Source organism: Lissotriton helveticus, chromosome 9 (genome assembly GCF_964261635.1).
Source record: "Lissotriton helveticus chromosome 9, aLisHel1.1, whole genome shotgun sequence".
In the NCBI taxonomy this organism is placed as follows: Eukaryota; Metazoa; Chordata; class Amphibia; order Caudata; family Salamandridae; genus Lissotriton; species Lissotriton helveticus.
In genome coordinates this window covers 28,024,198-28,038,564 of record NC_136070.1, presented here as the reverse complement: position 1 = coordinate 28,038,564, position 14,367 = coordinate 28,024,198, and the positions used below count along the sequence as shown (strand labels likewise).

At 46.5% G+C, this 14,367-nt stretch overlaps 1 protein-coding gene across 2 annotated transcripts in view; it reads right to left on the bottom strand.

The window, feature by feature from the left end:
* Nucleotides 1-14,367, bottom strand: part of HEATR5A (HEAT repeat containing 5A) — a 314,530-nt gene that overhangs the window by 102,322 nt on the left and 197,841 nt on the right. For both annotated transcript variants that reach the window (XM_078659395.1, XM_078659394.1), the window contains exon 26: nucleotides 11,487-11,555. In XM_078659395.1, coding sequence (XP_078515521.1) covers nucleotides 11,487-11,555 — 69 coding nt within the window. The remainder of the gene's footprint in view (nucleotides 1-11,486; nucleotides 11,556-14,367) is intronic.

Sequence of the window (14,367 nt, the reverse complement as noted above, 5' to 3'; positions counted from 1 at the left end):
GTGGAATACATGAGTTTTACGCTGCAGCAATACAGGGATCCTGTTGAGTTTCGGTGAGGCCTGAATAGATTTACATCTTTCAGCAAACAAGGGGTTCTTTCAGCAGTTTCTCAACATGATGAGTAGGAGGGCGCTGCTTGCAGACTCAAGAAATCAGCACGGGGGGATTCAATCATTGACTAAATGATTACATGTTGTCAAATATATTAGATAACGTTAGTGGACTACTGTAATCGGTCATCAGGACACGTATATCAAACCAGAAAGAACAGGAGGGAACAAAGACAGAATTTGGACCACCATCAAGCCGTATGAGTTCAGATACTATCCAGTCATAAATATAGGTCAATGTGTCATAAATCATAAAATACCAATGAACTGTCACTTTCAATGCAAAAAGCCCATGAGGTGACTAAGGAAAGATCAATCAAAATGGCTTTGACGGGGTAGATCGTGTGAGGCTCAGTAACTCTCCTCTAATTGAGCATTCGTGTTTGTCAAGGACAATATTTACCTCAAAAAGCCAACTAGGACACCAATTAGTAGCAATGGGGATGATTCAACATAGGCTTTCCTCACAAGGAGGAAGAATTAACCTCCACAACACAGCTCGTACAGAGTGATCTTATAGCATATATGTGAAGTCTTCTGCCATACCTACAAAAAAAGAAGCTCTGACGATCCATGTGCAAGACCTCTTCTTGAGGTCCTCGTGCAGTCAAGGTTTGCTGGATAGTAACAGGGTAGTAACCTGTGTGTGTGCATGATCCAAGCTTTATGAACAGAGCTTTCGAATAATTGGACCTGTTCCTGAACATAAATCATTTAGTCTGTTGCCCTGGTTTTAGTACAGTACTGCGATTAACATCCGCTCGGAGTTTGTCCAGTGACCGCAGTTGAGGATAACCTCTTAAGGAGCGAGATTCACCGTCTAATACTACTACTATTAATAGAGTACTGGGTATGGTACTGAAAGCATTTAACAGCTTTTACGGAACTATACATGTGAATACATTTAGCTAGCGTGTTCAACTGCCCTTATATCTTTACAAAATAATAAACAATCATCATGGCAATACAGAAATTGACATCCTAAAATAACTGTGTACAATCATGCAAAATTGTACATACTCGGAAACTAAAAGCTATTATGAGGAAGCCCTACTTAGACTACATAACCAAAGTCAAAACACATTGATGTGCCATTTACTAACTTGTAGTTCGCGGTATCAAGCCACAAATAAGTTGGACGTGCAGTAACTCATTTAAAAAATAAAATCTCTTCAATTATATCACTTTAAAGAGTTGCTGATCCAAGCAAACTGCTCAAACTGATTCTATCTCAAGGGTCCTTGCTGATACAAATCCGGTTCCAACAAACTTTTAAATAATGCATTCTATAAGGACGTTAAAAGTTGTTCCAACAGACTTGCGCCAGTCAGTCACGTCTATTAGAACCCTTCACAGAATCCCGTCATTTCTTCAAAAAGACCCCACGGCACGAGTCACGATAAACCCGGGTTTTAACGTCCTTATGGAATGCATTATTTAAAGTTTGTTGGAACCGGATTTGTATCAGCAAGGACCCTTGAGATAGAATCAGTTTGAGCAGTTTGCTGGGATCAGCAACTCTTAGAAGCGATAATTGAAGGCAAATTATTATTATTTTTTTTAAATGAGTTAATGTGTTTAAGGTACGACTTTTGAAGAAACACGGGACACAGCGGCACACAGACTTATTTAATAGGACAGGGATACTCGATCCATAGTCAAGCAAAATACATAGGAGGGAGTTTTTTTTTTTTTAACTCTCCTGGCGTCCAATATATTCAATACTGGATGGACGCTCTCAAACATCAGAAGACTCACTAGCAAGTCCCCAGCACGTGACAGGTTGCATCTTTTCCCCTGGTTGAGTAGACACCCCTCTTTATAAAATTCGATATCTGGCAGGTCCTGAAGAAGGTGGCATCTTATCAGTGTTTTAGCCACCGAAACGCGTCGACCATAGCCTGGTTAAGATCCTGCTTTATGCAGTTGCTGGATGTGGTCAACTAAACTACTGTACCAATCTGTAGCAGATCCTCCCAGACTTATGTAATGTGTGTGGAAGTTGTTTTGGGATGGTGAGAGTGTTTGGTATGATATGATAGGTGCTGTGTGAATCTCTTCTTGGGGTTGTCATTTGTATGAATAGAATGTTTTTTTACATTTTTTTTTGTATATGTGTATTTTGACTTTGTATAATTTGTATATCAGTGTTTTATAATTGTCAAAAAACTTTCATATAAAATGAGAGAACAAGATAACATTGTTTTTGATAAAAGAAATTAAAATGATAATTTTTGCAAAAGAAATAAATTCTAAAAAAAAGTAAATACAATATTTTTGCTAACTGTTTGTGTCTTTGAATAGCTCTTTGATGCCTCACACTTAGAATTGCTATAATGTTAATGTCATGAAAGGGGTGGTGTGCACACCATATTTTTTTAGGGTTAATCTTATAATCGACATTATTTAGCATATCGCGTTAATGTAACATATTTGTAGGTCGCAAGGGAGATTTTTGTTCTGATGTCCCTGCCCTTGCCCTATCTGTAACACCCTCAACTTAGTATTTAGGGGCACATGGAACCTTCCTTCCTGAGATCCCATTTTGAAAAACAAGAAGGACGCCCTGCCGTGCAGCTGCTAACAAAAGGACGACGACAACCGACTTTGCCCCAGCCCTACCGGCCTGTTGATCCTTGAACCTGCTTAATCCCAGGGACTCCTGCGGACAACAACCTCAAGAACCCCGGAGTACCTGCCTGCCTTGACCCTCTTAGAGACTGGGACTCCCATGAGCAGAGGCTCTGCTCCAACAACAATACCCCTGGTGCCAGCCAGGAACCACCAACCCAGCCCACTCTTCACCGCCGAGCACGGCCTGTGCCCGAGTGAACCAAGACCACGAGGACATCCCCCCGGCGACTGGGACCCAAAGTCCAGTACCCCAAGACCCTCCTCAACGACCCAGACGACGCCTGCAGCCTCAGAGCCAGGGACCCCTTCAACCGCTACCAGCTGAGGGTAAGATTTCCTGAAGCCAAAAGACACCCCCTGCACCCGGCACCCCACGGTCCCCTGTGCCTTCCTTTGGGGTACCTACCTCTTCTCCAAGATCCCAACTTAGCTCTCGAAGTGGTGGTCGCACCTGAAGAATCTCCGTCCCCGAGCCTGCAGCCTTTTTTTTCCACCTTTGAACTTTCCCATTGGATAACATTGAGCGCCCGGCGGCTCAAAAGCACCCTGCACCCAGCCGCCCGAGTGCAGCTGGAAGTGCAACTACTACCCTACTCTACTTCCCCACTTGCCCTGAGTAAGTGACCAGGAGCTCAGCTCCCATAGCCGGGTGGACTGCCTGCTTGCAGCCTCCAACCAAAGGCCCCCTAACCTCCATTGGATTGCTTTGGGCCTACTCTCTCTGCACCCGGCTGACCCTGTGTCGCTGAGGGTGTAACAACTGTACCTTTCCGACCCTGGGAGACCCCCGAGTCTATGCCCAGAATCTTAACCTCATCAGTCGAGTACTTTCCTGAAAGCTGATAACTCACTTTCCTTCCATAGGCTAACATTGACTGGTTTTCACTGAAATTTCTTCTAAGTGTAGAGTTTTGAAACTTTAAAATATTCCTCTAAAATCAAACGAAAAACAATTTCCGAAATACTCACCTGGGATCAGGAGAGGAGCCAGTGCTGTACTTTCTAGCTCAGTCCTGAACCGCAAAAGTAATCCTAACTGTACTTACCAGTTACCTTCATTTTCTTCCATAGGAAACCATTGACTGTTTTTCTCTGAAATTTCTTCCAAGTATCGATTTTTGCAAATTACAAATATTCTTTAAAAATCGTACCAACTACTGAAACGTAAATACTTACCTGTCTTAGGTAGAGGTCCCACTGCTGAACCTAGGAGTCCAGTACTGGATTACAAACGTAACAAGAACCTACTTTACCTTTGACTTGAATTTAATTTCCTTCCATAGGATAACATTGCTAGTTTTTCACTGAAAAGTTTCTAAGTATCAACTTTGAAAATACATTTATATTCTTTAAAAATTACAACTGTAATCAAAACGCTTTTACTGAACTGTTTACAGCTTAGGTCCCGGGACTGAATCCAGGATACAGTCCTGTGGTTAGAAAAGTAATCCTGAAAGTAATCAACTGCATTTATATAGAAACCCCATTGAGCTCAATGTTAAATTGTGATTAGAATTGTGTTGCCTATTGCAACCCCAGTAACGATTGTACTTACCAAGTCTATTGCCTTTCTGCAAAGTAATTACCTAAAGTCACTCATATTGAGAAAAGTATATTTTGATACCTGTTGGTTCTAAAATAAAACAACTATATCTTCCGATATAAAAACAATTGGCCTTGTGTGTGAAACGTTTTGCTGACTGATTGTGTACAACAAATGCTTTACACTGTCCTCTGGTACTGCCTTACTGCTCGACCAAGCTACCATTTTAGAGAGTAAGGTCCTATCTGACTTTAGCCTCTGTCATACCTCTGGAGATTGGGGACTCTATACACACTGTACCTTACTTTGATCCAGTATATATAGAGCCACTTTCTTACAGTCAGGACCAATGGGCCCCTTCCTGGGGGTGGGTACACCCCGTATTATGCCACCCTCCAGTAGGAGGCAGGCATAAGCCTCATTCTGGCTGGCTGAGTCCCCCAATTTTCAAGATAGCGGGGACTAAGAGTTGTGCTTCACCTCGCCTCCCCCACCTGAGGGGTGGGCTTGGCACAGGTAGGCACACCTCTCCTCCTAACTTTGTTCCCCCCCCCCAATTCTCCAGCCCAAAGTGGGGGTCAGTTGCTGGGAGCAGCAAATGGCTGGGGTAGCTCACAATGGCGGCAAGCCTTTAAAGCTTCCCCTTAGTGGACCCTGCCCATCCTGGGGGAGGAGGCTTGGCAACTCGACTCAGTATGTGCTTTGTTTCAGGACCCCAACAGCAGCAGGCTCTTGACCCAGTGGTCCAGAAACATGTCTGCAGGTGACAGCTGGCGAGCAGCCGCTCAGCCAGGCCACTAGAGTTAGGTCGTTTTTCAGGGGGCATCTCTAAGATGCCCTCTAAGTGCATTTTCCATTAAATCCCACACTGGCATCAGTGTTAGATTAATGTGCTGAGAAGTTTGATACCAAACTTCCCAGTTTTCAGTAAAGCCATCACGGTAATGTGGAGTTCATAATGACAAACTCCCAGACCATATACTCTTTATGGCATCACTGCACTTACAATGTCTAAGAACTGGCTGAGCCACTGTAGGGGTACAGGGCTCAGGCACCTGTACCCTCACCACTGGTCGGGTGCACCCAGCTAGAGGGGTGACTGACCTATGCCAGGGCTGTGGGTTGTAGGCATAGTACACAGAGATGTGTGCCATGTAGACTCTTCACTTTGCCCTGCACCAGAACACGCAGCCTGCAAGGGCAGTGTGTGAGTGTAAAGGTACAGGACCTCTATGGGTGGCACAATAAGTGCTGCAACCCTTAGAGGCCTTTCCTGGTCACAGTGCCCTTGGTACCTAGGGCACCTCTTACAAGGGACTTACATATGACCAGAGACTTGCCAATTGGGTTTTACAATAGTATAGTTTAGGGAATGAACATAGGCCCTGGGTACCTGGTTGGCAGGAACCCAGGGTACACTCAGTGAAAGTAAATACACATTAGGTCAAAAGCGGGGGGCATCCTTGCAAAAAGGGGCACTACAAGTATGCATGCAGATTAACCACTATGACCCAGCACACAGTGCAGTGACGACTAACAGTGGCACTTTTTAGCGTCTGTTGTCTCTCTTGTCCCATTACCCTTTCCCCAGATTACTGCTTACCATCATATTCCTATTGTGGCATGTTGACCGCGGATCAGGTTAATGCATTCTAACAGTACATCTCGTTCTGGGAGGCTGGCTGAGTGCACTTAGTGAACACCGAGCCACACCTTTCTGTACAGTCTATTTTCTTTAAAGACATTTCTCCCAATTAATCAACATGAGCGTTTTTGGTTTTCTATTTTTGATAGACCTAATAAAAACAAGCATTTACAATGCAATGGTCTCGGCATCATTAAAGGTAGTGCTATTGGCATTGCTCATGACATTTCTTTTTTTTTCTTTAAATCATAAATAAATGGCATTGTCATTTACATTGCCAATAGCTTAAGCCTTAAATAAATGGCATTGTCATTTACAATGGGCAACTGCAAGACTTTGTTTGTAATGCAAGCCATGCTTTTCCAGTACTGTTGAATTTCATTATCCTCACCTTGTGCTATTTTTCAGCCGTATATAGCGTGAGTTTTGTGGAATTAAGCATAGTGTAACCTACCTTTGTGTTTTGGAACCTTGTGTAACAAGACATGTGTTCAGCTGTTCTTTGTTTTAGCTCCTGTGTGCCAGTGCACCGTGTAAGCGCACAAGCATACCCTGCTCTCTCTGGAACAGTCACTCTGCACTCTGCCCTCAACACTCTTTCCTCAACGGCACTCTGCCCTCAACGGCACTCTGCCCTCAACAGCACTCTGCCCTCAACAGCACTCTGCCCTCAACAGCACTCTGCCCTCAACAGCACTCTGCCCTCAACAGCACTCTGCCCTCAACACCACACAGCACTCTGCCCTCAACACCACACAGCACTCTGCCCTCAACACCACACAGCACTCTGCCCTCAACACCACACAGCACTCTGCCCTCAACACCACACAGCACTCTGCCCTCAACACCACACAGCACTCTGCCCTCAACACCACACAGCACTCTGCCCTCAACAGCACTCTGCCCTCAACAGCACTCAACAGCACTCTGCCCTCAACAGCATTCTGCACTCTGCACTCAACAGCATTCTGCACTCTGCACTCAACAGCACTCTGCACTCAACGGCATTCTGCACTCAACGGCATTCTGCACTCAACGGCATTCTGCACTCAACGGCATTCTGCACTCTGCACCCAACAGCACTCTGCACCCAACAGCACTCTGCACTCAACAGCACTCTGCACTCAACAGCACTCTGCACTCAACAGCACTCTGCACTCAACAGCACTCTGCCCTCAACAGCACACAGCACTCAACAGCACTCTGCACTCAACAGCACTCTGCACTCAACACAACAGCACTCTGCCCTCAACAGCACACAGCACTCAACAGCACTCTGCACTCAACAGCACTCTGCACTCAACACAACAGCACACAGCACTCTACAGCACACATCACTCAACACAACAGCACTCTGCCCTCAACACAACAGCACTCTGCACTCAACAGCACTCTGCACTCAACACAACAGCACACAGCACTCTACAGCACACATCACTCAACACAACAGCACACAGCACTCTACAGCACACATCACTCAACACAACAGCACACAGCACTCTACAGCACACATCACTCAACACAACAGCACACAGCACTCTACAGCACACATCACTCAACACAACAGCACACAGCACTCTACAGCACACATCACTCAACACAACAGCACACAGCACTCTACAGCACACATCACTCAACACAACAGCACACAGCACTCTACAGCACACATCACTCAACACAACAGCACACAGCACTCTACAGCACACATCACTCAACACAACAGCACACAGCACTCTACAGCACACAGCACTCAACACAACAGCACTCTGCCCTCAACAGCACACAGCACTCTGCCCTCAACAGCACACAGCACTCTGCCCTCAACAGCACACAGCACTCTGCCCTCAACAGCACACAGCACTCTGCCCTCAACAGCACACAGCACTCAACACAACAGCACACAGCACTCAACACAACAGCACTCTGCCCTCAACAGCACTCTGCCCTCAACAGCACACAGCACTCTGCCCTCAACAGCACACAGCACTCTGCCCTCAACAGCACACAGCACTCAACAGCACACAGCACACAGCACTCAACAGCACACAGCACTCAACAGCACACAGCACACAGCACTCAACAGCACACAGCACTTTGCCCTCAACAGCACACAGCACTCTGCCCTCAACAGCACTCTGCCCTCAACAGCACTCTGCCCTCAACAGCACTCTGCCCTCAACAGCACTCTGCCCTCAACAGCACTCTGCCCTCAACAGCACTCTGCCCTCAACAGCACTCTGCCCTCAACAGCACTCTGCCCTCAACAGCACTCTGCCCTCAACAGCACTCTGCCCTCAACAGCACTCTGCCCTCAACAGCACTCTGCCCTCAACAGCACTCTGCCCTCAACAGCACTCTGCCCTCAACAGCACTCTGCCCTCAACACCACACAGCACTCTGCCCTCAACACCACACAGCACTCTGCCCTCAACACCACACAGCACTCTGCCCTCAACACCACACAGCACTCTGCCCTCAACACCACACAGCACTCTGCCCTCAACACCACACAGCACTCTGCCCTCAACACCACACAGCACTCTGCCCTCAACACCACACAGCACTCTGCCCTCAACAGCACTCTGCCCTCAACAGCACTCAACAGCACTCTGCCCTCAACAGCATTCTGCACTCTGCACTCAACAGCATTCTGCACTCTGCACTCAACAGCACTCTGCACTCAACGGCACTCTGCACTCAACGGCATTCTGCACTCAACGGCATTCTGCACTCAACGGCATTCTGCACTCAACGGCATTCTGCACTCAACGGCATTCTGCACTCAACGGCATTCTGCACTCTGCACCCAACAGCACTCTGCACCCAACAGCACTCTGCACTCAACAGCACTCTGCACTCAACAGCACTCTGCACTCAACAGCACTCTGCACTCAACAGCACTCTGCACTCAACAGCACTCTGCACTCAACAGCACTCTGCCCTCAACAGCACACAGCACTCAACAGCACTCTGCACTCAACAGCACTCTGCACTCAACACAACAGCACTCTACAGCACACATCACTCAACACAACAGCACTCTGCCCTCAACACAACAGCACTCTGCACTCAACAGCACTCTGCACTCAACACAACAGCACTCTGCACTCTACAGCACACATCACTCAACACAACAGCACACAGCACTCTACAGCACACATCACTCAACACAACAGCACACAGCACTCTACAGCACACATCACTCAACACAACAGCACACAGCACTCTACAGCACACATCACTCAACACAACAGCACACAGCACTCTACAGCACACATCACTCAACACAACAGCACACAGCACTCTACAGCACACATCACTCAACACAACAGCACACAGCACTCTACAGCACACATCACTCAACACAACAGCACACAGCACTCTACAGCACACATCACTCAACACAACAGCACACAGCACTCTACAGCACACATCACTCAACACAACAGCACACAGCACTCTACAGCACACATCACTCAACACAACAGCACACAGCACTCTACAGCACACAGCACTCAACACAACAGCACTCTGCCCTCAACAGCACACAGCACTCTGCCCTCAACAGCACACAGCACTCTGCCCTCAACAGCACACAGCACTCAACAGCACACAGCACACAGCACTCAACAGCACACAGCACTTTGCCCTCAACAGCACACAGCACTCTGCCCTCAACAGCACTCTGCCCTCAACAGCACTCTGCCCTCAACAGCACTCTGCCCTCAACAGCACTCTGCCCTCAACAGCACTCTGCCCTCAACAGCACTCTGCCCTCAACAGCACTCTGCCCTCAACAGCACTCTGCCCTCAACAGCACTCTGCCCTCAACAGCACTCTGCCCTCAACAGCACTCTGCCCTCAACAGCACTCTGCCCTCAACAGCACACAGCACTCAACAGCACACAGCACTCAACAGCAACCAGCACTCACAGCACTGCACTCTGCACGCAACAGCACACACCACTCTGCACTCAACAGCACACAGCACTCTGCACTCAACAGCACACAGCACTCAACAGCACTCTGCCCTCAACAGCACCGTAGCGCTGCTCTTTAACGTAAACGACAGACGGGTGCCGTGCACAGTATGTTCGCTTGGGAGCCTTGAGATTACCGGCTCAGGATTATCCCTCCTGGTAGGTTTTGCATATGCACCCTTTAAACACAGTGTTTAAAATATTGGGGGTTAAGAAGGGTCCTTCATTTCTCTCCGTTGGTTTGCGGTAGCCTCATTTACGTTCTGTTTACAGAGGTGGGGCTCCTCCTCCACATTGGATGTGGCTGCCTCATCCAGCACGTAATGTTTACAGAGGTGCCCCCTCCCGCGTGGCCTGTTGTCTGAGCCTTGATTTACACACCACAGATGGCAGACACCATCGGAAGCAGTAGATCAGTGGAGGCTTGCGCGCGCACTCCCCTCTCGGAAACGCAAGTTACATGCATAATTAAATATCGTGTTAGCCTCGTTTTGCACAAGGTGCTTGTGAGGATGGGTCTTAACAGTTCGCATCTGTGTTGAGCTCTTCTATTTTGACTTCCCGAGTCACCTATACCAGGATTATACTTTGTGTTTCATATATTGTTTGTTTACGTATGCGCAGATTATCGTGGGCTAGACTTGTTTCCTGCAGATCATAATGTGTTCTGCTGTCATTTGTTTGGGCGAAATGTCAGTATAAACCTGGCTTGGAAACAGCACGCATATAGGCAATTCTGGCTGGTGAAAGGTAGCTGTCTAGTCATACCAGGCTTTTAGAAGAGATGGTTGGTTTATCATGCTCAAATTGTTTTCAGTGAGTGTTATCTTGCAACACATTATTTGGTACAATATGTATGCATTTGCAGAATGCATGAGGGTAGCTAAAGGGTTGCTGTGTGTTGCGAAGTGAAACCGATCCATACGTAATATTAATTTTACATTTCACCGGGGAAAGCACTATCATCGCACACATTATTTGGAGAAGAAACAAATAAAATAATACTGTGAATACAATTAACAAAGGCACACTGTTGCCTGAAGTCGTACTTAAACGAAAGTGCACTGTGAATTTTTTCAAGCTGCTTAACTAAAACGACTACGAAATAAAACAAGGGAGCTGCGCGCTGAGCGCTGCTGAATGGTGAACGCGCCCGGCCATCTGGATTCACTTACGGAGGCACCCTGACAGCTCCTAATTATAATTAATGTACTTCTTTGCGCGAGCACGAACGAAAAATGCCCAAGATGGCGGAACAAAACTACATTTACCCTATCACTTCAAGCCTATTAAAACGACAACACAATGAAGACGAATCACTGGCCAGATGACAGAACACACTAAGGAATGTGTGGAATTTGTCTCGCCAAAGCCCTAGGAGATACTTCTTTTTTCTCTTCTTTAACATTAGGATCTCGAAACTCCTCCCACTTTCAGTGGGGAGGAGTCCGAGCCCTAAAAACTCAAAAGCTGCTCAGAATGCCAACCCCTCCCTCTAAAAAGAACAATTACACCCCAATTTGTCCAATAACATGCGACAATTAATGTAATCAACAGAAGAAGTTGCCCTCACCTGGCAGGCCTTTGCTGTGACGTCAGGTGGAGTCTCTGGGGTGAACGCAGGGCGTAGAGCAGCTCCCACCTAAAACGGAACAAGATTTGGCATTACAGAGAGTGCCAGAAGAGTCAAACCAAGTCATGCTTCCCCAAACATTTACGGGACAAGCAAAAAGGAACACTTCTATTTAATAAGGAAAATGCTACTTATCCAGTATGCATCTGTCCTTGGCCTATAGAGCTGTAGAGCCATATGCTTTAGCATAGATCGCCATCTAGTGTTGGGTCCGGATGTTTTCACTTTGTTTTTCTTCGAAGAAGTCTTTGCAGTCACGAGGTAGGTGACTCCTCCTTCCGGTGATAGTGCGCATGGGCATCGACTCCATCCCCAGATTGTTTTGCCGTAAGGGTGATGATGGAGTTAGTAAAAGTAGTAAAGGGATGTCCATGTATAGTGTATCGAAGTAAAATAATACTGCAACAAATAAAGGTACCCGGGGAGGCGGGTGGGCACATATGGCTCTACAGCTCTGTATGCCAAGAACAGATGCATACTGGGCTAGTAGCATTTTCTGTTCGAGGCATATGAGCTGTAGATGATATACTTTAGCACAGACTATAAAGCAGTTATCTCCCAAAATGTGGCTAAGCTGTATCTGTTGCAGTGGTTTGAAATAGTGTTCTTAAAACTGCGTGGCCCACACTAGCTTGTTGTTTTGCTAACACATTTACACAATAGTGTTTTGTGAATGTGTGTGGTGTAGACCATGTTGCAGCTTTGCAGATGTCATCTAAGGGTATGTTCCCCAAGAATGCCATAGAAGCCCCTAGTTTGCGCGTAGAGTGCACCCTAGGGGGAACTGTTTGTGTGTGCTTAGCTTTAATGTAGCATATTTGGATGCACTTAACTATCCACCGTGCAATATCTGCTTTTGATATGGGATTGCCTTTATGCGGTGGTGAAAAAGCAACAAACAGTTGTTTAGTTTTCCTAAAAGATTTAGTTCTTTCAATGTAATGTAGTACGGCTCTTTTTACATCCAATGTGTGAAGAGCACGTTCTGCCACTGAGTCTGGTTGAGGGGGGAAAAAAGGTAACTGAACAGATTGGTTGAGTTGAAATGCAGAAACTACTCTAGGGAAAAATTTGGGGTTAGTCCTAAGAACCACTTTATTTTGGTGAATTTGTAAAAATGGTTCTTGTAGCGTAAGTGCCTGGAGCTCACCAACTCTAAGAGATGTGATGGCTATTAGGCAGGCTACCTTCCAGGTGAGAAATTGTAGTTCGCATTTGTGAAATGGCTCAAAGGGTGGACCCATGAGTACTGTAAGGACTATATTAAGACTTCACACTGGAGCGGGTGGAAGTCTAGGAGGAATGATTCTTTTGAGTCCTTCCATGAAGGCTTTGATAGCAGGCACTCTAAACAAAGACAAGTGTTGTCTGTTTTGTAGGTACACAGCTATTGCAGCAAGGTGTAAGCGTATAGCTGTATATGCTAAGTTAGAACGCTGTCGGTAGAACAGATAGCAAATTATGTTTTGTATGAAGCATCTAGTGGATTAATTTTATTGTTTGTACAGTAAATTACAAATCGTTTCCACTTTGCTGTATAGCATGCTCTTGTGGTAGGGCGTCTAGCCTCTCGAAGACGTTCATGCAGTCTGGCGGACGATTAAGGTAGCCAAACTGTATGATTTTAGGTGCCAGATCACAAGGTTGAGTTGACTGGGATCTGGATGTCTCCTTGGTTCTGAGTGAAGCTTGGGGAGAGGTGTAGTTTTTGGTGAGGATCTACTGATAGTTCCAACAGGGCTGTGAACCATGGGTGTCGAGCCCATGTGGGAGCAACTAGGATCATGTCAGGGAATGTTGTTTGAGCTTCCAACCCACTCATGGAATTAGCAGGAGAGGTGGAAAAGCATAAGCAAGTTATCCGGACCAATTTATCCATAGCGCATTGCCTTTGCACAATGGGTGAGGATACCTGGACGCAAACCTTGGGCATTTTGCGTTGAGGTGGGTGGCGAAGAAATCTATTTCTGGGTAGCCCCACATCTGGAAGAATGGGAGGAGCACTGGAGGTTGTAGTTCCCATTAGTGAATCTGTTGTCTTTGACGACTGAGCAGATCCGCAATCTGGTTGTTTACTCCTGGGAGGTGTTCTCCAAGGAGATGTATGTTTTGAGGTATGGCCCATCTCCATACACTTGGAGCTAGTTGTGAAAGCTAGTGTGTCCCCCCCCCTGTTTTTGTATGTAGTACATTGCTGCCATGTAGTCTTCCTACTAGATGCAGTTGAAAAGCTTTCAATGCTAGAAAAACTGCTAGAAGTTCCTGATGGTTTATGTGGAGTTGTTTTTGTTGTGTGGTCCACATGCCCTGAATGGTATGTTTTTGAAGATGAGATCCCCAACAGTCTGCTGTTAGCACTATCTGTGGAACCGGGTCGATGAATGGCCGTCCTTTGGAAAGGTTTTGTATGTTCCACTACTGCAGAGAGCGAAGAGTGCAGCCGTCCACCAACACTAGATCTGTTAACTGACCTTGAGCCTGGTTCCACTGTTGTGCAGAGCATTCCTGTAGAGGACACATGTGTAGTCTTGCGTAAGGAACGATTAGAATGCAAGAAGCCATCATGGAGATCAACTGCATGAACACTCAGGCTGGTAGAGAGTGTTGAGGCTAAAAGTGTGATATGATATTTTGCATGCATATCCTGACTGGGTTGGGGTATGCTAGAGCTTTGCAAGTGTCTATTGTGGCTCCTAGGTACGCTGTGTGTTGGATGGCTGGAGGTGAGACTTGGTGAGGGTTACAGTGAATCCCAAGTCGTGAAGCAGCTGAACTGTTTTGCGAGTGTGGTGTATGCAGCTGTGTTGTGATCAAGCTTTTA